Genomic DNA, 25,961 nt, shown 5'->3' on the forward strand with positions numbered 1-25,961 from the left:
TACAACAACTGCAATTTGATCATTATCGAACATTTTTATATCTTGCTTAACAGAGAATAATTAGATCGATTCTTATCTTTCCTTTTCAATTTTAAATTACATTGTGCAGTAAGCATGAATTTGTATTTTCTTAATTGATCAGATTGACTTTTAATCTTGCGAAATTCTTCACGTATAATTTGTTTTTGTTTATTACGTGACATGTCTTTAAGTTTATTACTGTTATTGTTATTCCCAGCACTTTCCAATTGCAGCTCATTTTCACAATCCTTTTCATTTTGGATATTTTACACTAAATTATCTTTATATACAAAACCCACTTTATTATTTAATAATGCATGTCTGATATTCTCGTGATGACTCTATTAAAATATTTAAAATTTACCATTTTTAATTTATAATTTTTAAATAAACTTATGATGTTTTTCTATAAATTTGTAATTGTTTTCCTTATAATTTGATTTTTAAAACTTACTATCCTCTTCGCCTCACTTCAGAATATTGTTGGCATAACACGAATATTGTTTGAGCTTTCTTTTTCCATCAGCTCGATTATTTTCCCATATATTGTGTGAAAAATATACTTGCAATAAATGTGCAAGTAAATGGAAATGGAATTGGAAAATGGTAAAATTAAGATATAAAAATTATAAGGTATAAATAATTAATAGACCTGCTATAATTTTTTAATGTCTACTAGGCATGTATCTTATATGTCAATCTGCGAAAAAAGATTCTTGTATATAATTATATAAAATATAATCTTAAATATACTTCACGAAGAAATGATCTTTCAGTAGGTGTCTATTCTTTTCTGCCAACATTTGCTATCCATTGCACGCCGAACTAGATTTCGAAGAAAAATTTTTATTATGAACCTTTTCTGGTCGGAATTCGTAGTCTGGAATTGTACAACCAATTATGTTTCCAAAATGTGTAATAATTATATCAATGATATAGATAACGATAAATTTGTATAAATAATACTTAATTAAATAAACTATATTAGATATAATGCATACTAAGAATTTACAATTAATTATATATTAAGTTTTAGTTACAAGTATCTTAAAAGAGTAAAGTTGTATTATCTCATAAGATTTAAGATATTTTATGATAATGTCAGTACAATAAAAATACTTACCTAATATTGTTAATGTGAAAATCTACTTCTTGTAGAATATATAATTTCTCCTTATCTCTTTTTTTTTATAATAGGACTAATAGAAAAAGACGCCGAAAACACAAACTTGATGCAATGATCGCTAAACGCTATAATCGATGTCACGAATCATTAATATGTCATTAGAGAAAAAATGGCGGACTATTCTGCTCCAAATTCGAAATACTGATAAAATATATGATGGCCAGATTTTTACTCTAGAGTCTCTAGCGCGTGAAATATATTGACAGAAGGACATCGACTATTATATTAAATTGTTAATTAGACATAGATTTGGGAAATACTTTTAAATTTCTTAAAACTAAATAATTAATTAATCTCATTATAACAAAAAGTAAATTAACTAAAGTAGTAATACTAGGCCGGTTCTAACCCAGGAGCTCCGAGCGGGGTGCGGGTGTGCGGGGTAACTCGGGACGCGGGGGTAAAGGAGAGGAGGTAACTGGTAGGCATGAGGAAGGGGGAATGCTTTGTCGATGATCCTTTGGAATGTACTTTTGAGGGGGAAGGGGGGAGGGGGTCTTTTTTTGTCTAGGAAGAGCTGCTAGAAAAGATATTTTTTTGTAGAAATTGACATAGGAAAAAAAAGCGCCGTTATTCCGGCTGCAATAAATGTACGTGTCGCAACATGTTCATTTCGAACAATCTCGAAAAATCCGTTATTCAATGAAAATAATGTATTAGTCGGTAAATGGACACTTTTCCTTAATTTTTTTCTTGTTTTTTTTTTAGTAATAAATACTGAATGTGCTCATTTCTATTTGATCAAGTTCTCACGTAGGAAACAATAAATTTTGATGGCGACGGAAAATGGGAAACTACAAAAAAAAGTGAACTATAGAAAAATGAAATGAATTCAATAAGAAAAAAAGATATTACCCTTTTTTTATTGATGTTTTTTATTGATTATACCAATAAATAATATCTTATTATAACTGAAATATTATTTTATTTTAAGATGGGAAATAGGGAAATTTGTTTTGATTGAAATCATATTTTTAAACGTGAAAATTTTTATTCACATTTTTGTTACATCGTCTTTTTTTCATACATACTAAAAACTAAAGCTAACAATTCGCAATCGACGAGTTGATGCCTATCGAAGATATCGCTATCGCGTATCACGTATGGTACCTCCTCGGGATTTGTTATAATAGACGCAATGTTGGAGAATCGCGTATACTTTTCATCGATCGTTTCAACGAGTCTGTCTAATTGAGTGAACGTTATATCAATACATTCGGCGAGATTAAACATACGGCGTAGCGTCGATTCGATCATCATAATGCGTACGTTTGAAGATTCAAGACGTACGAGTGTAACGTTGTTCATCATACAAACTCGGACTGTTAACGGTCCGACGCTTATAAAATTGTCTTTGTAATTGTTTCGTAGCAATTTGTAGATATTCCATTGCTGCTCATGGAGTCCTTTCCATGTTTCGAGAGACAATATCAGCTCTTGTCCTCGATGATCTCCTAGGGCGATCTCTACGTAGCTCGGTGGACCAACATTGATTTCAATTTCCAGAAACTTGAAGCCCGTAGCCGTCAGGTTGTAACGTCTGCTCATCAAGCGCATCGCGCGAGGCTCCATCGAAATGCTGTGTAACAAGTACATAATATTGCGTAATGTTGCAAAAAGAAAAAAAGAAAATGTCGAACTTACGCGTTACGTTCCTTCTTCGTTTCACCATCGTACAGTGCACTGCTTCCTTTGGCGGAGTACATTGCGTGTGGATCGTTCGTACAAACGAATGATGAAGAAGCGGAGTACGTTGCGTATGGTTCGTTTGTACAAACGAATGACGGAGGACTGATCGCACTCGCGTAAATTTTGACACGGCAGAGCGTTAATCCCCCCTTCCTCTCATTTGAAAGATGGAGTGGACAAAAAATCCAATGACCTCGCTGAACGACAATACTCTATTATGATAGTATTTCGTGAATAGGCATGTTAGTGGCCAAGAAAAAGACAAAGAATCGTACAATTGCAAATCGAGAACGAGTTTACTGTTATAGTGTTTTATTATAAACTGTTATAAACTGTTTTATTATAAACTATTATAAATTAAAAGAAAAAAAGATTGCGTCATTATCAATTAATTATAAAATTTTTATTTCAAGAAAAAACCTAATCAGCTAATAAAAAATATGTAAAGAGAAAAAAAGAAAAATGTGAATAAAAAGTTTCACGCTTCAATCATAACGCAATTTCTTTGTCATCGATGAGTCGATCGAACGTTACATTGAAAAAAAATGTATAGGATCGTTGGAATATTAAGTAATCATCGATGTAATAGGGGAAAAGGAATAAAAGAAAATATATTATATGTTATATATGTTTATTTAAGATTATCTGCCCACCAATTAAACAATTTAAATACATTTTGTAACGCGCAATTGGTATAATGATATCCACATCGTATAGAATTATCAGCATTTAGATTATTTAAAGAATCTATGTCTTCGTAATCCGCATCCAGGGTCTCGATGTACACGCGCTCTCGCTCATCGTCTAAAAGCAAATTCCGCAACCATTTTCGTTTTTCGTGTCCCTTGACATATATGACAGCATCATCGCCGTCATCGTCGTCGTTATCTTCTTTCGTACCATGCACAGCTTTCGTAATCAAACTTTTAGCTTCGCTGTACGGAATCGTTCCGTCGTTCCATTACAGTCTATGATGATGACGTATCACCCAGCGTGCGCGAGATTTGTCGGCACTTGCCAGGAAATGCCACGGTATAGGGCTTGCGAAAATGTAATGAGAGAGAACGGTCCGTTCTTTGAGAGCAGCAAACTCTTTTACGACAAACTGTCCTTCAACGAGGAAACCTTGCAGGTCTACGAACGTTGGCACAGACATGTCGAGAAGAAGACTGCGATCGATTTCGATGTATAGATTTTATTGTCTCTCATATACCAGCGATGCTCTTAGGTGATCTTGCGTACAACATTGGTCAATGGGTTGTACTGAACCACGCGATCGTGTATAATGAGACAGTACGCGATGGTATTCATCGGTACGTTCTCTTTAGTCTCAAATTCCAATCTCACATCCACGGTTGCGCTCTTGACTGATTCGTTTTGTCGAGAACAATCGATGATTACGAATGGACCGTAACGTAGAAAAGACGTGAGGGTAAGACTTGGCTCGAGATCCTCGTATCCGTAGTAATTTTTGCAGAAACGCGCGTACGTTTCGTACAACACAGACCATCTGTTTTTTTCGAAATCCAGATTCATATCATCGTACGGATAACATTCTGAGTTCAGATAGAGTTTCACATTGGTCAAGTTGCAGTCGTCGAATCGGCTCGTGTCCTCGGCCATGATGTTCTTTCGGCCTGTTTGCAAAGCGAAGATGACATCGCGGCTTCTCCAGCTGAGTAGCGGTCTTGATGGCCCACGAATGCTTGGTTGTACGCTGTAACAGCGGAAATTCATACAGATCCCACGAGCGAAAAGCCATGCTCAAGTATCGTCCGCTCTCCAAAGTGCGCAGCATCGATAGTTTTGTTATCTCGTTCAATAACACGTGCGGCATTCGCCATTGTATCTTGAATAAGTCGATCACGGGATCCAATGCCGAATTTCCCATCAGGCAATTGTTGTCGTTGCACGATCGTATTAAGATCAACTCGTGACGAGCGTTGATTACCACGCGTCTGTAATCCTCGCAGAATCCCAACAGTACGTAGAGAGGTACGCAAAAGTTAAAATATCCATCCGCGTTGGTACGCGCATCCCAGCCAGCATTTCTCAGAATCACGCTTCTCTCGGATGAGGTCGTTACGTAGTATTTGAGCGCGCTAATTATGCCCACGTTTCTATTACGATCAATCTCCACGCCATCGAGCTCGTATCGAATCTCATCGAACATGAACGCCACAAAATTATTTCCCAACATCACATCAGATCCGTCGACAACATTTTTCTTCGTTAATTTTCCCTCAATATATAGAAAGCTTTCGTACGGCAATGTGTACAGATCCTGTTGCTGTATGGGTATTCTTATCTCATCACTGTACCCAAACGTTGTATTGGCGAACGGGTTATACGTATGAGTTTCAATCTTGAAGATGCGATCGTCGAAGATTGGCTCATCTTCGATGTTTAGGATGTCAGTCATCTCACAAGTTGCGCACCGCGAATCCTAAAGCTTGTAAAAATTTAACGTTCGATCCGTTGAGTTTCTTTCTCTTTTTGATGCAACCGGATGAGCGAGTATTGTCGATTGGTGTTTTCTTTATAAAAGATGCATTATCTCTCTGAGCGTGCTTCGCTTCGTTCAACACGAGCATCCCAAATGTCGCGCTCGCGTTATCGCCGTCGCCGTCGTACGTGCAATCTGATAGTGATCTCTTCTCCTCTGAAATCGAGCAATCGTCCGTTCTGGTCAACAATGCGTATCGTTAGCTCCGTAATGCTCCATACGATGACTGGCAAGTAAATGATTTGCATCGGCCTTTCCGATATCTTATATCCTGGTGGCACGCTCGGCGAAAATTCATGTATCGTGTGCACACTTTTATCGTTGCTATATGCGCCCGCGGTCACGTTGCACTCTACACGGATAATGTTTATATTCATTATGTTGATTGACATGTCCGATTTATACCACTTTCGCGGTTGTAATATACGCTTTGACGAAAAACCAAGCAGCGATCCAATGTTATTGGGCTTGTTAAAGTTTATTCTGTAATCACATTTAATCTCACACCTCATCGTGTTGTAATTTGCGCGGAGCACTATCGGGTATTCACCAATGTCATCATCGCCGCGCGCGGTGTCACCGGCGTTACCATCGGATGTGTCGCGTCGCGGATGTTTTCGTAAAATCTCACGTTTCAAAAATTCATTTATGGCTTGCAGTTCGTACGACCCCTCGGGAATCGTAATTTCTGCGTCGTCTTTGTCAAAATAAAATTTGTTGTTCGAAACATTTACATTCGGTATTGTGTGATAAGTCTCCAAAATTGTTAGACCAAGCTCGTAGTCATCGTCGTTCAAATCTATGGCTGGAAAGTAGTTTGCCGCGAGAACGCTGCTCTTCCCGCTTAACGTAAGCGTCAGCGACATGATGGAAAAGCGTTCAACGAATACTGAAACGTCGCGGCATTTTGTTAGACTTTATAAATTCATGCGCGTCGACCGTTTGGAGAAACCACAAACACAGCTGTCCGCAGACGCTCTGATCGTACGTCTGATAGGACGTTCGATTGTACTCTATCATAACATTGTCTCCGAAATATCGTACCAGTTCCTTCGGCGGTCGAAGATTACCGAAACTGTCGAAATATATAACACGATCGTTTCTCTTTGCGTATGCTACCCAATGAGTGCCGGGACCCATCGTGTCATCCAGATTTACGATACCGCTCTCTTTTCGACGCGCGCCGCTAATCGGTAATGCGTCACGCATGAAAACGCCTCTGAAGTATGGTACGCGCATACGCTTCGCCAGCTGGTCCAATTGTACGTTGGTAGTTACACCCGTAGGTATTTTTATTGTCTCTTTGACGTTTTTTTTTCTTATTTTCTTTTTTCGCTGTTACACCTCGTCCGCCTTTGTACGGAGCGAGATATAGTCCCCGTCCGTATTTGTACGGAGCGAGATACAATCCCTGTCCGCGCGTTTCCATTGCGCGATTGTGACGTTGTAGTTCCTCGAGCTGACGTTGTATGGCTTTCTTGTCGTTTACCGCTTTCGCCACGCTGGCCGCTCCGCCAATCATGGAACCGAGCGCGCCCAACATTGGCAGAATCGGTAATATGCCGCCTCGTTTCGCCATTGGAAGTTTCGTTTTTTTTTTTTTGTTGGCTTTTTCCTTGTTTTCGCTTTCATACCCATGCCGATCTTGGTCTTGGCTTTCATCACTGCCCAAACAGCTGTAGCGGCAGCTTTTTCGCCCAAATTCGAATCTCTCGCAATGACGCGTCCTAGGGCTTTATCGGCGAGTATCTTATCCGCCGCGTGTCTATCGGTGAGATCGTTGCTCCGAGAATACGCAATGTCGTGTTCACGGCACGCTGCGTCTAGTGGATTTATGCCCGTTTCACCTCTGGCTAATCGCTTTTTCAGCCGAGTACCCGGACCGCAAAACTGATAGCCGGGAATATGTAACTCGAAAGGAAGCGCATTTATCGCTCGATTGAGCAGTCCTCCAACGCAGCCTTTGTTCGTTGCTGCTGACATATGTTACAATCCTTTATCTTCGGTGCGGGGCCGTTTATATGCGTGCGTTGCCACGATTGATTATAATGCTCGACGCAGCGACGATAGATTTGAACCTCCAAATCCACCTTTATATGCTCCGGAAGTTTGTCCCACACGTGGTCGATATAGTCACCACATATGCGTAACAATATCTTCGGTATATATTGCAACTGTTCAGCGCGCAAATTCCAAATATCAAATAGATACGATAGCGCGAGATACATTTTTGCTACTAAGCGAATCGCGGTTTCGCGCGCCTATAAATAGGCGTTCAATCAAAGCCTAGATAACGCAGTATGAACATGAAATTCGTGCGGTACCCGCAGACGATACACGTCGTGAACTACGACGAGAAAGCGCAAATGATGGGAGACATCGCGACAAAGCGCAAGCATGGTGAAATACTACCGAGTACTATACGCGCCATTATTTGCGGTCCATCGAATTGCGGTAAAACCAACGTTCTCATAAGTTTGCTCGAGAGTCCGCACGGTGTACGTTTCGAGAACGTGTACGTGTATTCGAAGTCATTGCAACAACCAAAATATCGATATCTCGAAACTTTGTTGGCATCGATCGACGAAATCGGCTATTTTACGTTTTCCAACAACAGTGACGTCATCCCACCGAGCGAGGCACGTCCCAATTCGATCTTCGTCTTCGACGACATTGCATGTGATAAGCAAGATGTGATGAAAGAGTATTTCTCGATGGGTCGCCACTCGAACGTCGACTGCTTCTATCTCTGTCAGACGTATGCGAAGATACCTAAATATCTGATACGCGACAATGCGAACTTGCTGATTTTATTTAAACAGGATGGTACCAACTTGAAACATGTTTACAACGATCATGTGAATACTGACATGTCGTATGATGAATTCTGTGCGTTATGTCGCGATTGTTGGCGGCGCGAGTACGGATTCCTAATGATAGACAAAGACAGTCCCCTTGTCAACGGGCGGTACAGAAAAGAATTTAACATGTTCGCGGTACCATAATGTGGTTAATCGACTAATATATGTACATATGTATATATAAACTATAAGAAATACGTACATATGTACATATATATGTATAAAACTATATATAAAAAATACATGTATATTACAAAGGTATTCGCCAATGTCCCCATGGTAACGTTTTCGTCGAATCCGGTATGATGTATCGTTTGTCATCGTATGGACTCAGAGCAATTTTTGATTCGGATATCGTATATACTTGGTGTAACTTGGATTTTATACATGACTGGCGACGAGTCATTTCGATCTCTTCATTCAAACACCGTATATAATCATCGAACGTTATTGTTCGCGCTACGACGTTATTTTTTACACCTTTCACCTTTTTGGTGTCCTTTTTACCATCCACTCTCATCGCATACATTTTCGCTCTGAGTCCAACAAATTCCGTCATAATCGCACCGTTATTTTCGTCCTTCATTAGGCCGGGTACTTTTTTATTCACGAGAGACATACCATATGCGTTGTCCGCCGGATAATCGCTCGTATCGAATCTAGCGATATCGCGTTTCATCGTCTCGTACACATCATCACATTCAATGTGATATACAAGACTGTCTGTGTCGGTGTACATGATTTTACATTTGTCGCGATACAGCGGTAACATATATTCGTGATGAAATTCATACAAGCAGATTTTTGATATATCGAGTATACACATACCCACATAAATCGGCTTGTTGAATTTTATCTCGAGTTTACGCAGTTCGACGGCGATTAAATTTTCCGCAAAGACGCTGCGGCTGTGGAAATTTGGTTTCGCGATCATTGCCTCCGCACCGTATCGTCCGTCCCATTTCGTTATCAATTTTACATCCACGTGATTCCGGACATTTTCCATCGTTTTACCGAATACCGCGTTGTTCATTAATTTGTATAAATTTTTTTCGAAATCGTTTTTCGCGCACATTCTAAGCTGTGTATTAAGTTCGATGTAATCGCGGAGCCAGGTGGATTGAGCGAATTGTAGTACGCGGTGTATCTTTGCGATACGAAGACCGTGGCGCGTACATTGCTGCAGGTTACGATAGTGGATGACATATCGCTTTTTGTCATATAGCGTCGCGAGAAGTTTATTCTGCCGCGTGCCGGGTGGTTTATCGCGCGTCGGACAGAAAGGTAAGTCGGTGTGTCGATCGTGCAGATGATGCGGATACTCGAGATCGACCTCGAGAATATAACCCGTAGGCGAATCCGGAGCGATCGCGCTCGCATCAAAGTTCGCGATGTCTTCAACCCATCGAAATTTGGCATAGGGCAGCGGTTGACACATCGCCCATCCGTATAAATTGTTCACGTCGTAGTACATCAAATACGACGACGATTTCGACGGGTCGTACGAACGCATGTACTTGTTATTGGCCTGCGTGTATCTGTTGGAACATTGACTGAGGCCGCCGCGTATACCGCGCTCGATAAACATAACCATATCGATGTCGGTGAGCAACTCAAATTTTACACGCGTATGTTTCAGCATGGCGTCCCACGTGAAACCTGGCAATGTGTAGTAATGAGCGGGATCGAGACTGTAACTTTTGATACAATTTTCACGGAAATTTTCAAAAACGTCGGCCAATAACAAGACATCAGTCTTCAAATATAGATCGCTATATTCGCCTAAGGTTTCAATAGAGAACCGCTGCCAGATGTTCACGGCGTGCGCATAATCATTCTCCGACACTGTGTTACCGGTCAACGAACTATATAAAATGATTCGCGCGATGGTAGGCGCGTGTCCTGCAGCTTGTCCGCGCGATCCACATATTCATAAGGAAAGACACCTTTACGCGTCAACAAATCAAAATCCTCGTTCGATAACGTGGAAAATTCGGAATGTAAAATTTTCAATTTCTCTCTACTTAAAAAAGATGTCAATTTATCGAGACTGGTACTCAAAAATTTGTACGAATCGATGAATCGTAATTGTACACAATTTTGCGAATCTGATCTATCTTTGACATGTTTAGTGAATGAAATGTATTTTTCCTTTGTTATCGGCAGCACGTCAATTTTGCCTTCGTACGCCGTAGCTATTTCTGTGATAACAAAGTGCGCGTCATAACCGGATAAATTGTGAAAGACTACAGGAATGCAATATGATTTTTTATAGTTTAGATTGCAATTCGAATGTGCGGGTCCGCGGTAACGACCGGTAAGGTGGCAATGATCACGTACCCGCATGTCGTCCGACGCAAATGATTTCTCACAAATGTGACAACGCGTTGCGCTACGGTATGTCTCCCACTGATCTCTCGATAATGTTTCCATAGGGACATTCGCGGATAACAAAATTTTTATTTGATGCGCCAAATTTTCGAGTTGTTGAACGAACCATGCAACGCAGTCTTCGCCGCGACGAAATTGATACGCCGATAACGCATTGTCGTACGAGCATCGCACATAATATCCTACGCTAAATACCTTGTGTTGCTGTTGATATGTGTACGACGTGTTTTCTCTTTGCGGCTCCATCCTTCGCAGTATGCACTCAAGATCTGCGTAGACGATGAATGGAAGTCGTTCTTTGTTGCAGTAGTTCTTGAAGTCGAGCCACTTGTCGTCCTCATTCGGCAGTCGGATGGCGCAATCGTTCATCCGTTCGCAATCCACCGTATGCGATTCCAATTTCTCGGATGACTTAAAATAATGTAAACATCTGCAAACGGAAAACATAATTTTTTAGTATTTTTAGCATTTAAATTAACAATTATAAAATATTTTACATATTTTACATATTTTGTTAAAAAATGTGCATACGTACCGATCACAAAAGTATTTCTTGTGTTCTTTTTTACTTAGTTGCGAGCTCACAAGACGGGATAAGTTTTTGATGTACGCGAAGTGTCCATTATCGTCGCGCGGATCCTGCATGTACAACAAATTTGCATGTTTCTCCATTTTCTTTGTTGTCAGATGTATTGGGAGAATCTCCTTTTCCTTGATACCATAGACGTTGATAGAGATTTCGTTGAGATGTTCGAACTTTTTAATTTGATTCAACGTCATCGGAAACGTAATGTCTTGGAGATTTAACACCGTCGTATAATGTGGATACGATGATTCCCGATTTGTATGCCTTTCGACCGGATGCAAGGCCGCGACCATGCGAAACACGCATTATCCGTTGACTGCACGTTAATTACCGCTCTCTTTAACATAATTTCCCGCGGTAACTCGATGTAACCCCGCGTGCATGGGATTATATTTATTAACATTAATTGTTAAATTTAATATACGTGATAGCGCCCATCCACTGTCGCGTTCTTGAAATTCTTCGAGCGATGCCAACGTAGGTTCAATGACGTGCTGCTCGTACCACTCATCCACATTTGACACTCGAAAGAGTTCACTATTTTTAGTGTTTATACTTTTATTGGCGCGTTTATCGCCCGTCACAAACTCGCCGTTGAACGCGGTGTTCACTTTTACATTATCGTGTCTTTCTATAATGTCTCACACTCGTTCGAGCACTACACCACCGGCATCTTCCAAAAATCGTCGCGGCTCGATATAGTTCACGTTGATCACCGCACTAGTCAATATACGGCTTTCAAACGCCGTATCAATCTCGCGCCAAACGAGAGATCCATTATCTCTACTGGTGCTCGCGTACTCGCCACCAACGTGCACGAAACGTCTTTCTAATTGTACCTTTGCACCCGCGAGTCGTGCGATCCTCGCCACCACAGATTGTCTATTTGCAACGGTGAGTCGAGGACTCGTGTCTCTTACGTGAAAACTTGGACTTGACCAAACAGGAACGAACATGTTTCAATATTTATTATTAGGAAAAAATTAAAAAAGAAGAAGTGTCCATTTACCGACTTATTTTTATTGAATAATGAATTTTTCGAGATTGTTCGAAATTAACTCGTTATAACATATACATTTGTTTAGCAGCCGAATTATTGGCGCTTCTCTTACCATGCTGTAACACGTACAATTGTCAATGCTATTTTTTTTAAATCGGGACATCATTATAAATCTTTCGAATTTGTTTAGGTACATTATTTTCATTAAATAACGGATTTTTGAGATTGTTCGAAACTAACACGTTGCGACACGTACATTTGTTTATTGCAGCCGGAGTATCGGCACTTTTCTTATCATGCTACATACAGTCGTCAATGCTATTTTTTCTAAGTCGGGACATCATTATAAATCTTCCGAATCGCAATTTGTTTAGATACATTATTTTCATTAAATAACGGATTTTTCGATTTGTTCGAAATTAATTCGTTGCAACATGTACATTTATTTATTTATAGCAACCGGATTATTAGCGCTTCTCTTAACATGCTGTGACACGTACAGTCGTCAATATTTTTTCTAATTTGGGACATCATTATAAATCTCCCAAATAGCAATTTGTTTAAATACATAGCAGCCGGAATATCGGCACTTTTTTTTCCTATGTCAATTTCTACAAAAAAATATCTTTTCTAGCAGCTCTTCCTAGACAAAAAAAAGACCCCCCCCTTCTCCCTCAAAAGTACATTCCAAAGGATCATCGACAAAGCATTCCTCCTTCCCCGTGCCTACCAGTTACCTCCTCTCCTTTACCCCCGCGTCCCCGAATTACCCCGCACATCCGCACCCCGTTCGGAGCTCCTGGGTTAGAACCGGCCTAGTATTGCTATTAAATTTCCTATTTTCTATAGTTTCGGCGGCATCCTTTTTGAAAGAAAATAGACGAGTTTTTCAAAAAGGTGTTTCAATTCTTAAAAATGCTAATGGGCATGTGTAAGAAAACACATATCCTTTTTTTTAATCTGAGATATACATATTAAAGGTTCATTAAAGTTAAGGTTCATTAAAGTTAAGATCTTTTTGTATGTTTTCTTGTAAAATATTATTATTTTAGGAAAAGAAATTTCTTACAATTACGTGATTTTAATATCTTTCATTTTTTTAATCTACAAAAGTGTGTAATTAACACATCCAGATATAAATATAAATATAAACATATAACATCTAATATATAAAGTATTCCTATATTTATAAATAGAAAGTGATATAGAGAAATGCGATGAAATATATAATATAATAAAAACTTGTTATTATTAATAACAAGGATATGTTTTTGTATTTTTTCAGAATCTTGGCAACTGATCATTAAAAGCATCAACATACCTGCTACTGTAAAAGTTAACGGCACTGATTACATTATCCTTGATTGTGATTATGATCTTGAGAATACATCGAGCAAGGGTCTCGTTGTCAAATGGTTTTTCAACACTAATCAAGTAGTTTATCAATGGATATATGGCAGAAATCCTTTGGCAGACGAACCTGCCGCAAAATACATTGATCTAACCTACAAAGCCAGCGATGATCCATACACTGAATATCGAGCCATAAAATTGAATAAGCCAGGCATCGATCTTACTGGCGAATATACATGTGTTATATCTACTTTCGCAGATGAACGAACAGCAAATGCATCAATGATAGTTTATTGTAAGTGATAATTTATTTTTAATCACACACGCGCGCACGTACATGCGCGCGCGCGCGCACACACACACACACCATACACACACACACACACACACACACACACACACACACACACACACACACACACACACACACACACACACCATACACACACACCATACACACACACACACACACACACACACACACACCATACACACACACCATACACACACACACACACACACACACACACACACACACACACACACACACACACACACCATACACACACACACACACACACACACACACCATACACACACACACACACACACACACACACACACCATATCATTTATCATTAAAATTTTATATTTAGAGAAAAATATTTATCTTTACACAGTCAATCCTAAACATCTTCCCTTTATGTTTATTTTCATGCGAGAAGATCAAGATTATTGATTTTTTCTGTTACTTGGATGAAGAAATTCTGAATAGATGTATTGAAAGAAATCTAAATCTTTTTGATTTTGATATATGTACATATTAAAATTAAAACCAAAATAATAATAATAACAATAACAAAAATAAAATTAAGAAAGAAACGCATAGCCTCTGCTCCTTTCCTTGCATCTCCATTCTAACCAAATCCTAATTTTAGATTTAAATCAGAAATAAGTTTAAATTAGGTTAGACTTCTTTAATGAGAATACCTCACGTATTTATGGACAATACCAATTTAGTATTATAATATAATATAATATAATATAAACTCGTAGGACAAGCGGATGAAGTTATTGAAGCATGATGCGATAAAATACCTAATTTTTACTGGTTTGCTCAGTGCCGCTTCAAATGATAAGTTTCGAGTTATCTGACACACTAATCCGAATCACAGATAACTTAGTGTTTAGCTGCAAAAGATTAACAGATGTACAAAAATAATAATTTTAATGTTAAACGAACTTATTAAATGAAATTCAATCTTAATTATGTCTTTGGTCTCATTCGAATGTATAAAGCTATGTAGTTACGCCTTCCTGCCTGTATTACCAATAGAGTTCACAGTTCAAATTGTAAAAAAGGGGGCGCATAGAACTCATAGCACTTCCTACGGTTGCAGCTTCATTTTATTCAAAGCTTAAGACAAATCGTCTATCATAGACATAACTAATGGGAGAGAAGAGGCTTAAGCTTTGGTTGCGGAAAGTCCATCCGAGACCAAAAGCATAATTAAAATCAAACTTCACTTGGTAAATTTATTTAATCTTAAAATTATGCCAGTCTCGTCCGGGATGGATGAACTATGTAGTTATTCAAAGTGCAATTTGCCAAATATACCGAATATATTTTTTATTTTTCTAAAATGCGTCTTTTTTCATAAATACTGTATATCTTTTATGAGTTAACAAAGGAATAAAAAGATTAATTATAATAGTCCTCTATAACACAAAAAAACAAAAGATTTTCCTTCTCCTACAGAATAAAAAATCTACACGCAAAACGAAAATACAATTGAAAAAAGTGGATTAACTGAAATATTTTACAGCCTCTTCTTTTTTCTCCTTTTTTTTTAATCATGAAAAACAGAACGAAAATGATGTAGACTTTGTAAGTAGGTGATTATGGAGCAATTGCATACATTGATTGAACATAAGTTAAATACAAATGAAAAAAGGAAAGGAAAAGATAAAAATAAACAAGCTTTAATACTCCATGATGCGATTCTTTAATTTAAGATAAGAGAACCGAACTGCTAAAATCGTCTGGATTATAGAATTTTGCAAAAACCTGAGGTTTCCTGGATCAGCCCGCTTCTCGTTTAATGATATCAGTAATAAATCCATTATTAGCAGCAAGCAATGTGGAAGCATGGTGGTAATGTGGACTGAAAACAATTCGCTCACCACACTCCTCAGCGAATCCAACTTATCGTTTGAGCTGCTGTGTGGGGCTTTACACAAGAAATAAATAACGAATTGCAGTCCAAACGTAAATCTCTGGTGTAATTTAAATAAAGTTGTAAAATAAAAATAATACAAAGCTCCGGGTGATTATTAAATTGAAGAAAGATAAGTAATGGTTGTGCACGACCGGGAGCTGACCTTTTGATCCGGAACTCTAATAACGAGTTTACCCTTTGAGAACAGAACATGTGAGATCTTAATGACTGCTAAGGTTTGAGCGCGCTGCTCCGAGCCTAGTGCTAACAGAAGGATTAGTTTTTTCGTAATAACATCTAACGATAAAGAGTCGTATGGATAAATGCTTGCTAATTTTGTAATTATGGATGCTGGGTCTCAGATAAAATCGGGGTTTTTTGCAGTTTAATAACGCTAGCATGCTTACAAAATTTAATTAGGGAATGATTACACAATGCCGCAATGGATGATTTTGCAATGCCATCCGAGATAAGCGAGATTGTTGAGCGTATAATATTCAATATTGAGTAAGAACGACATTCTGTAGATGTTAAGCTAGGAACGTGAAATTTTCATTTTTAACTTCAATAGTTTAAAATTAATAGTTTAAAATAGTTATTATAGTTATTATTTAATACAAGAAATATTTTATTCATTGTAATTTTATTTGATTCGTAATTTTTTACTCAATGTTACTCACTGCTCCGACCCTAATATTTGTATATTTGTATACCTAATGTCCTCAGGTAACAGTTTTTGGCCTTCTTTCTAGACTATTTTTCTATTGTAACATATATCTCTATACAAAAAAATTCGAAATCCTGTCTAATCCTATTTTTGAACAAATGCAGTGAGCGCAAGTATTAATGATGATGATGAAGATGAATAAAAGTTTTGGCACAACATCTTTCACATTTATTTTTAAATTTCTTATTAAATTAAGCATTTTAAAATTTAATTAAAATATATTATATTAAATTATGTTAAAAGTGGCATTTTATTAGTTTTATATTGGATAGAACATGTAAAATAATAAGATTGTTAATTGAATAAAAATTAAAAAAAAAAGATTCAGTAAATTAATTGAAGTTAAAAGTGAAAATTTTAAATAAAAACAATTGATAATTAAATTAATTTTATTTTACATAATAATATAACACATATTTAACATAATAATATAATAAATAAATATTTTTTAGATAAAAAAAGTGTAATAAGCAGGAATCGGATCCGAGTCGACAGATTGGTAGTACAGAGCTGAGCGCCCGAGTTACGCGATCTTGGCGACAATGGACTTAACGTGACCGGTATATACGAAAGGTTACACACTTTAAACCGATTTTTCTCGAAAACAGCTGAGCATGGCGACCTATTCTTTTGCTCAAGTATTCTTCTAGTAGTGTACTTTAACATATATAAATCTTTTTAAAATCGGTGATCCCAAGTCCGCACCCTCCCCTTGTTAGCCGCATTTTTGCATAAAATTATTCATTCTAGCTTACTATTCATTCTATTTATTATTCATTCTGCCACTAAACAGTTCTGTTAAAAATGGATTTCACTAGGTAAAGAATATTTAAGTTAAGAATTCAGGATGATTCTATCTTTGTCTGGATGTAATATCACTATTTATAAATTTCCGGTAGAACTCGTATTGAACGTCGATGGAATATGATTGAAACAAAAATTGCATTGCCAAAATCTGAATTCATAGAGGCAGTTAAATTGATATTAAATTTTACCTTTTTTACCTTGATATACCTTGATATACCTTTATTACCTTAATAATAAACAAATGTTTGGCATTCCAATAAGGTCCCTTCTATCACCCATAGCTAATTTAGTCTTGCAAGATCTAGAATATTCACTTGATGTTCTACCGTTTTCTTTGAATTTCTATTATAGACATGTAGATGACACTTTAAAATCAAGAGTTGATATGATATTAAATACTTTTAATGCATATCATCCGATATTAAAATTTACTGTTGAGGTGGGAGGAGACAAGATAAATTTTCTAGATATCACTTTGATTAAAAAATGGAACTTTCTCTCATTTATAATTGGTACCAAAAACCTATCTTTTCAGCAAGGTACTTGAATTATTATTCGTGCCATCCCCATTGCCAAAAAATCGGCACAATGATTGGTCTGATTGTTCTATTATTATCTCATCCTGTTTTTCAAGAAAATGTTAATAAAATTATTAACATACTCTTGGCTAATGGATATCCTTTGAAGTTAATCTTTGATAATATAAAACAACGATTGAAGCAATATAAATTCCGCAATATCAACTTTTTTTTAACACTAATAACGGACATTCATGAACAGAACAATGATAAACCTTTATTTTTCACCATTCCATTCGTTAAAAAGGTCTCTGAGAAGTTTAAGAAACTTTTTATAAATAATCAGTAGTCAGAATGGCATACAAGGGCTTAAACAAGTTGAATAGATTTATCAAAGCTCAGAAAGACAAGTTTCTGATAATAGTTTACAAAATTAATTGTAAAAATTGCGAGATCTCGTACGTCGGACAGACGAAGAGACTTCTAAAAACCAAGATGTTGGAACATAAAAACCATATTAATAGAAATACCACACATTTGGTTATTGCGGACCATAGGATTAACATGTCTCATGATTCCGATTGGGATGGTGTAAAAATATTGGACACGGAAAATAATTTACAAAACAGATTGATATCTGAAACTATTTTCATACACAAACAAAAACAGGCTTTGAATTTGCAAATGGACATCGATCTTCTCGACTTCCTCTAGATCATTATTTATGAATTCTTGAAGTTTCTGTCTCTAATTTTATTACATATTTGTTTATCATTAGAAGTTCATTATACTGCGTACTATCTATGCTCTTTTTTTGTGCTATTGCGTCTATAAATAAGATATCACCTTGTCATAATTTTACGTTAAAGTTTTATTAATTGACTTACACAGTTCATTCTGCACCACATAGATTTACTTCAATTTTTCTAATTAGCTAGCACTCTTATTAATCTTATACTGTTATTTATTTATATTTATTTATTTATTGTTATCCTCTATGTTTGAATTATTTTCAGTATTATATATTATGATAAATTTTTCTTATCTGACTGTTTGGTTATTATTTTGGATTACTTTGCAATGTCAATGTTTTAGTCATTTAATTCTTAATGTCGCAGCGATGCAGGATGGACATATATAACAGCAATCCCGTTTCCTATCGTGATTCTTATATTGTACTTACATTAAGGATAAGCCAAAACAAAGGATCGAAACGTTTGTAAATTCACCTTTTATGTGATACATTATTTTTACACACAAAGACCTTTTGTTGGCTTTGATTGGCATTTTCTTATACTTTTTCATGATTTATTTCACTAAAGCATAACTTATACTAATTAATTAATCAAATTTTTATATATTTTTGAATAATAGTTCGAGTTAAGTTTTTAGTTCTTTTTTTTTTTTAAAGATAATCCTTACAATTTGTTCCATAGGGACATTCGGTAAAGTTTGTCTTAATAATGAGAAGTGAATATATAAATGTGAGGTTTTAGGATGAACCCATTACTATCGTCCTAAATATAGTGATTGGTTGTACAAGATCTTGCGGGACTTTTCTTTTTAGTCGATAGAAAGTTGATGTTTCTTTCATTAGGATCGTCGCCAGAGCGTTGATGTGAATCTAATCGATGATGTTGCTTTAAGATTAAACTTAGATATTTCCTTGAAAATAAAAAAAGTTTAGTAGATCACGGATTTTATTTGTGTCGGCCAATAAGTGGGTTCCCCATCGCTATTATCTTTAGATTCAACGAATTAATAATTTTATATAGTTCTCTACTTTTTGTTTGGATTGTCCTCGAGCCCCAATAGTGATGTTTTGCATTAAAGTCACCAGCGGCAATAAATCTGCTTCCAAGAGTGCTGAAGAAATAAGTATGTTGCTTCATTTGAATAGCATATTTTAGTGGATTATATATGGCGAAGATCGTAATCGTCCCTATCAAGTCCTCTATGACAATGTTTGTGGCCTGTAGATAGTCTTCTCTAAATTCCTGGATAACATGATGCCTAATATTATTTTTGATAATAATCGCCAATCCATCATGAGCAGAGCCATCCGGCTGTATTGTGTGATAAAATGAGTACTTGGGAATGTTAAAATAACTTTTGTGAGTGAACTGAGTTTCTAAGATAGTCATTATACCTATACTGTTTACAGAAGGTTTTTAACTCCTGTATGTGGTGTGTCAGCCCACTGACATTCCAAATAGCAACTTTATATGTGAGTACCATTATTTTAATTTAGTAACGAATGTTGTTAGTATGTTTAACATAGAACTCATCTTATTCATGAGTTCCTTCATCAACTTTTAGATCATGGATGTCGCTATTTTGATTTGTTTTAGATTTTTGTATGTTGATGTCCGGAAGATCTTCAGTATAGCTTTGATATAGTTTTGATGTTTAAATTCCCACTACTGTTTGGGCGTAAGTGATATTAGGGTTTGTGAAGTGAATTGAAGATGGTTGATTGAGGATTTTATTATAGATTTCTGAACGACTATCTTGTGTGATCGTTTTTTTTTCGTTACTTTGGGAAATATGTTTTCTCTAACACTTTATATACTATGCATCATTTATAGTTTGTCGGATGGTTTCTTTCACAAAGAACGCACTTTACATGATTTTTCCTTTCACAAAGAACGCACTTCACTTGGATTTTTCCTTTCTGAGGTAATTTGCCGTAGGATGGTCACCTGCACATTTGACACTGGCTGCTTAGTAACAAAATCTGTTTGTATGGCCATATTTCTGGCAATTTGTGCATTTCGCGTCTTAGCTGTGATGGGTCAAATTGTATTTTACAATGAAGGAGACATTTTATGTTGTAGATTTCTTTATTATTTAAATTTGATTTGAGCTCTACAAAAAACATAGGAAAAGGTTCTTTTAGTAATTCTTTGTTTTATGTTCCATATGTTTGTTGTTTCATGACCAAGTTCCTTTAATTCATTTCTTATCTCCTCTATATTAGTTGATGGATGTATATTTTTTAGGACAACCTTAGAGTTTCTTTCTTCTTCTAATTTATATGTGTGGAACTCTGTTTTTCTAACCTGTAGTTCCTTAACTATGATTGTGTAATTATTGGAAGTTTTCGGTTGAATTTTAATCTGTTCATTTTTTAACACTTTAAGTTTATATTCGTGTTTAGCTATGTTTTCTAATACTTGGATAAGAGATTGATATTACCTGCATCAGCTACAAAAATTGGCGGAGGTTTAGGTTGCCTTATTTGAGCAGGTTTATTTAAATTGAATTTTATATCTTGGCTTAGTATGTAAAACTTATTAGATTGGTATAGGCATTGGCATTTTGAGCCAGTATGTGTCTTTTTTTGTGAATTCTGTAGCTTCTTGAATTGTTATGTTGATTTGGTTTGAAGGACTTGTTCTGGCTCTTTTTTTAAGATTGTATATTGCCCAAGCTTGTAAGTGGCTCGCGCCATTCCGAGTTTTGCACCCTCTTCCCTCAAAGGGAACCATCAGTCCTCATAATCGGAGCAAACGCTCCTACTGACGGACGATCCCACGACGCCACATAACAATACATATATTTACCGAGCAGATATCTTATCTTTTCAATAATTAAAGTGTTACGTCCAGCCTGAATAACTCCTCATGAATCGTCGGGCATGGAAGGACGAATCAGATGTTCCTATTCGTTCCTATTACGTTCTGATTGTCCGCTTTTGGATTAATACATTTAAGTACTTTACCCTGGGATTAGATTGATTTAGTCAACTTCGAATAGGTAACGAATTTTATAAATTTTATATCGCGGATCTTTTCTATTAATTCGATTGTAACTTGGATAATTTATTTCGAAATAAATTTTACTCTATTTAGGAATTTGTTTGATTATTTTAATTTTAGTTGACTTTCCAATTCTTTAGATTTTAGAACTAATGGGAAAGGATTCTTTATTCGAAATTATCGTTTAATTTAATTGAAATCTTAATATTTTTATTTGAACACTAAGCAGTCAGGAGCAGTCAGGAGCAAAAGCAGAAAAGATAAATGTGTAAAACGTATATAATTCGGTGATAAAATCAGATATATGGAAAATGAAAATAAAATTAAAAATAAAAAACACAAGAATAAGTTCGTCGATGGTAAAAGTAAAATTCAGTATATAACTAATGAAAACAAAAATTAAAAATAAAAATAAAAATTCAAAATAAAAAGTAAAAGCACAAACGTCGTTTCAATCTTATATTAGATCCTCTTCAGTGCGGTAATATAATACGATGATAAGACATAAAGACAATTAACGAAATAATAATTGTGAAGAGAATGTCAAGTACAAATGGTTAAGAACTTAAAACTATGAAGCGACGCCTAATCGTGTTAGGCAACCGGCTGGTGTGCGCGCAAATATAGTGCCCAATATGTAATTTTGTACAGACTCGCGGATGTTCTCATTTTGCATATTATTGTAATTCGAGATACGTGTAATCGCTTCATCTCTGTACAAGATTACATATTGGGCACTATATTTGCGCGTACACCAGCCGGTGGTTGCCTAACTCGATCAGGCTGCCTCATAGTTTTAAGTTCTTAATCGTTTGTACTTAATTTCATTCTCTTCACAACTATTATTTCGTTAATTGTCTTTATATCTTATCACATTGTATTACCGCACTGAAGAGGATTTAATATAAGATTGAAACGACGTTTGTGCTTTTACTTTTTGTTTTGAATTTTTATTTTTATTTTATTTTTATTTTTAATTTTTGTTTTCATTAGTCATATATTGAATTTTAGTTTTACCATCGACGAACTTATTCTTGTGTTTTTTATTATTAATTTTATTTTCATTTTCCATGTATCTGGTTTTATCACCGACGAATTATATACGTTTTATACATTTATCTTTTCCGCTTTTATGCTCCTGATTGCTCAATGTTTTAATGTTAGAAGCATCTGACCATTACGCTTTTTACTTGAATTCTGTGGCTTTCCCTTTTTTGGGCATGAATGCTTTTGGAAATTAATTATTTATTATTAAAACTCTAAATTCAAATTATTTAGTTGCAACACTATTGGCTGCGATTAACTAGTACGCTACGCTCTTGTCAGCGACTGAATTTGAATTTAGAATTATTTTCTTGATTTCAATTAAAAAATATTTAAGAAAGAAGAATAAGATTTTAATTGTACTATTTGTTTGAATTTAAAATTAAAACCTTTATTAAGTTAAGGAAGCTTTTAACTTAGATAGATTTAAATTCTCCTGAGAGAATTATTACAAACAGCAATTTGTTATACATTTAAATATTCGACCTTAAAATTTACTATACAATGATAATGACATTACGCCCGATTTTTAACTGACTTTTAACAATAACTGCATCCCAAAACAAGAATAAAACTCTAACTGGAACTCTAACAAAAAAACTCTCTAGCGCTTTCTCCACACGCATATTTATAGGTGAAAATGGTCAGAACCTTCCGCGCGAGCTTCTCACCACTTCCTACTTCTGAACGCATAATTAAAAGGGGGGTTTTTTTTTGAGAGGTGTCATCCGAATCCTCGTTGGCAACAGGCATAGCCTGGCACCAACAGGAATTCAATCAATAAATCAATATTTTTATCATACAACACGCATTCTTTCATTTAAAGTTGTAAGATTTAGGTAGCCGTGACACCTCCCGCCTTAAGTCATACATAATACCTTGTGTTATTACGTATGAATAATACTAGTTAATCCTGGTACAAAATTTTCTTATTTCTACGGAAAAATTAGCTATTATTATTATTATTATTATTATTATTATTATTTATTATTATGTATTATTATTATTATTATTATTATGTATTTTGTTTTATTATTATTATTGATTTATTTATTATTTTTTTATTTTTTTTTTTATTATTTTTATTTTTTTAAATGAATATGTTTGAATATATTTATTAGTTATGAATATATTTATAATATATATTAATTATATTGTAACGGAGCGCATCCCTCTGCTCCATTCCTCTTCCAACTTTTCCCCGATCAACCATCCGTCGAGGACTGCCAACCAACAAACGGAGTGCGGCAGTGGCCGCAAAAGGCATTTATGCCTCTTTTTTAATCGTATACAAAGTCGCGAACTCCGAAGCATCGGAGAATATAGCGAGGGAATACCGTGTAAACACGATTGTGTTCCTGTATTCCCTCCGTGTCCCCCCCCCCATGCTGCGCCAGCAAGCGCCGTTACCTTATCACCGAACTCCTCTTCCTACTCTTCTACATCCCCGCTTCGATTCCTTATCATCCCAAAAAATCAATTACATCCAATCTTTTTTCTCCGCTCCTGTGGAGAGGGATGCTACCCCCAAGATCGACCAATCCGACCGATCCGACCGAAAAATACTGAAAAATACCATCAATCTTAGATATAAAAAGGCATTGCTCTCCACAGAAAATCATCCTGTTCCACGCTCGCCTTCTAAGAGCACGTCTCGAGGAAAGCGAGTATCCGAACCAATTCTGGTAGCAAGTCTAAGATCTGCTGGGGTCTCCCCAGCATCAAGTCCGCTCGATTCGACTCCGCCGATCCGTCTCCGAATTCCGTCGCTGTGTATCGGGGGGGCACCCCTATCGGGGTGCCTCCCGATACCACCGCACTACCGTCCGACCGATTCCAAGCACTGAGGTATACGCGGGTAGGCCGAGCACACTCGACCAAGACACCGATGCTTTCCACCACAACTGCGGGGCTCTCCCCGGCTAGTTTACTCGACATCCGCTGTCAAGAGGCATCCCCCTCTCCCTCCCCATCAGCCGAGTACTCTCGGCAGGGAATGGGCCGGGTTCTCCGATCTGAACGGTCAGGAAAATCCTGTCGGAAATTCCATCCTCGCGACTAACGCCCGCGCTTCAAACACGCGTACCCGATTTATTAGGTGTACAAAAAAGTTCTGAGCTTTTTTTTGTAAAATTCAATCTTTATTCAAAAATAAACAAAAAAATATTAATCAGCGAAATATTCCCCGTTTGCATCAACGACCTTTTGCCATCTTTCGGGTAGCTTGCGAATTCCATGACGATAGAAGCTCCGGCTTCGAAGCGATAAAGTCATCAATGCATTTTCATATCTCTTCAAATCTCACGAAATGTGTATCAGCCAAATGATGCTGCAGCGACCGGAATAGGTAGTAATCGGAAGGCGCCATGTCTAGGCTATACGCCGCGTGCGGGAGAAGTTCCCAGCCTAACGCAAAGATATGGTCCTGAGTTGCTTTCGCAACATGTGGTCGAGCATTGTCATGAAGCAAGATCACTTTACGATGTCCTTGGCCAGTAAATGGCCTCTTTTCTTCTAATGCATCGCTCAAATTGGTCAATTGTTGTTGGTAGCGGTCTGCTGTGATTGTTTCACCCGATTGTAACAACTCGTAATACAACACACCTTTCCAATCCCACCAGATACAGAGCAAAACCTTCTTGGCGTGAATATTGGGCTTTAGGGTTATCATAAAGAATCCACTTTTCATCGCCTGATTGATTTTGTGCAGAAAATCTTTTTTCCGGAATTTTGAAAGCAAAGTGAGTGCAGTGTCACGCCGACGATTTTTGTTGTCTTCGGACAATTCATGCGGAACCCATCTGCCTTCCTTCTGAATCTTTCCCATCGTATGTAAACGTACGGAAATGGTTTGCTGCGTAACGGCAAGCTGTTCTGCAAGCTCCTTTTCAGTTTGCGTAGAGTTTATATCCAGCAGTGCTTGCAATTCGTCCGTTTCAATCTTTTGAGGGCGTCCAGCACGCGGTTCATCTTCAAGACTGAAATCTCCTTGGCGAAATTTTTGATACCATCTTTTACATGTAGTATGACTTACAGCGTTCTCTCCATATGCAGCACAAATCATTGCAGTGGCTTCAGCAACATTTTTCTTCAGATGAAACGCAAAGTGGATGAAAAATCAAATATGCTCTTTTATTATTGCCATCGTAAACACTACTGATTTTTGAGGTTATGTGCAAACGCCAAACCGTATGGCATTTTAGAAGGCCAAATGTCAACGCTTTAAAACCGCAAAAGGGCGGGAAGATATATAAAATTTAAATTGTTATTTAGGTTGTATGAAATCTAAAGC

General features: G+C 36.7%; 4 protein-coding genes and 2 pseudogenes across 12 annotated transcripts in view; 1 reads left to right on the plus strand and 5 right to left on the minus strand.

The window, feature by feature from the left end:
- LOC105432862 (uncharacterized) overlaps positions 1–25,961 on the plus strand; it is a 552,262-nt gene that overhangs the window by 294,074 nt on the left and 232,227 nt on the right. For all 9 annotated transcript variants that reach the window (XM_089083349.1, XM_089083345.1, XM_089083344.1 and 6 more), the window contains one exon: positions 13,526–13,888. In XM_089083349.1, coding sequence (XP_088939475.1) covers positions 13,526–13,888 — 363 coding nt within the window. The remainder of the gene's footprint in view (positions 1–13,525; positions 13,889–25,961) is intronic.
- On the minus strand, positions 2,080–2,913 carry LOC148934814 (uncharacterized). The gene is made up of 2 exons (XM_089083121.1): positions 2,852–2,913; positions 2,080–2,786 (listed from the first exon to the last, which is right to left on the minus strand). The coding sequence occupies exons 1-2, from the start codon at positions 2,911–2,913 to the stop codon at positions 2,213–2,215; spliced, it is 636 nt and encodes a 211-aa protein (XP_088939247.1). The 3' UTR covers positions 2,080–2,212.
- On the minus strand, positions 3,528–4,052 carry LOC148934815 (uncharacterized; annotated as a pseudogene).
- LOC148934816 (uncharacterized) lies at positions 4,294–5,322 on the minus strand (annotated as a pseudogene).
- LOC148934817 (uncharacterized) lies at positions 6,988–9,712 on the minus strand. The gene has a single exon (XM_089083119.1). It carries the CDS (start codon positions 9,699–9,701, stop codon positions 8,514–8,516), a length of 1,188 nt encoding a protein of 395 aa, XP_088939245.1. The 5' UTR covers positions 9,702–9,712; the 3' UTR covers positions 6,988–8,513.
- LOC148934818 (uncharacterized) lies at positions 9,770–11,937 on the minus strand. The gene has a single exon (XM_089083120.1). It carries the CDS (start codon positions 11,099–11,101, stop codon positions 10,121–10,123), a length of 981 nt encoding a protein of 326 aa, XP_088939246.1. The 5' UTR covers positions 11,102–11,937; the 3' UTR covers positions 9,770–10,120.

Source organism: Pogonomyrmex barbatus, unplaced genomic scaffold (assembly GCF_055798465.1).
Source record: "Pogonomyrmex barbatus isolate J1 unplaced genomic scaffold, ASM5579846v1 scaffold7, whole genome shotgun sequence".
NCBI classification, from domain to species: Eukaryota; Metazoa; Arthropoda; class Insecta; order Hymenoptera; family Formicidae; genus Pogonomyrmex; species Pogonomyrmex barbatus.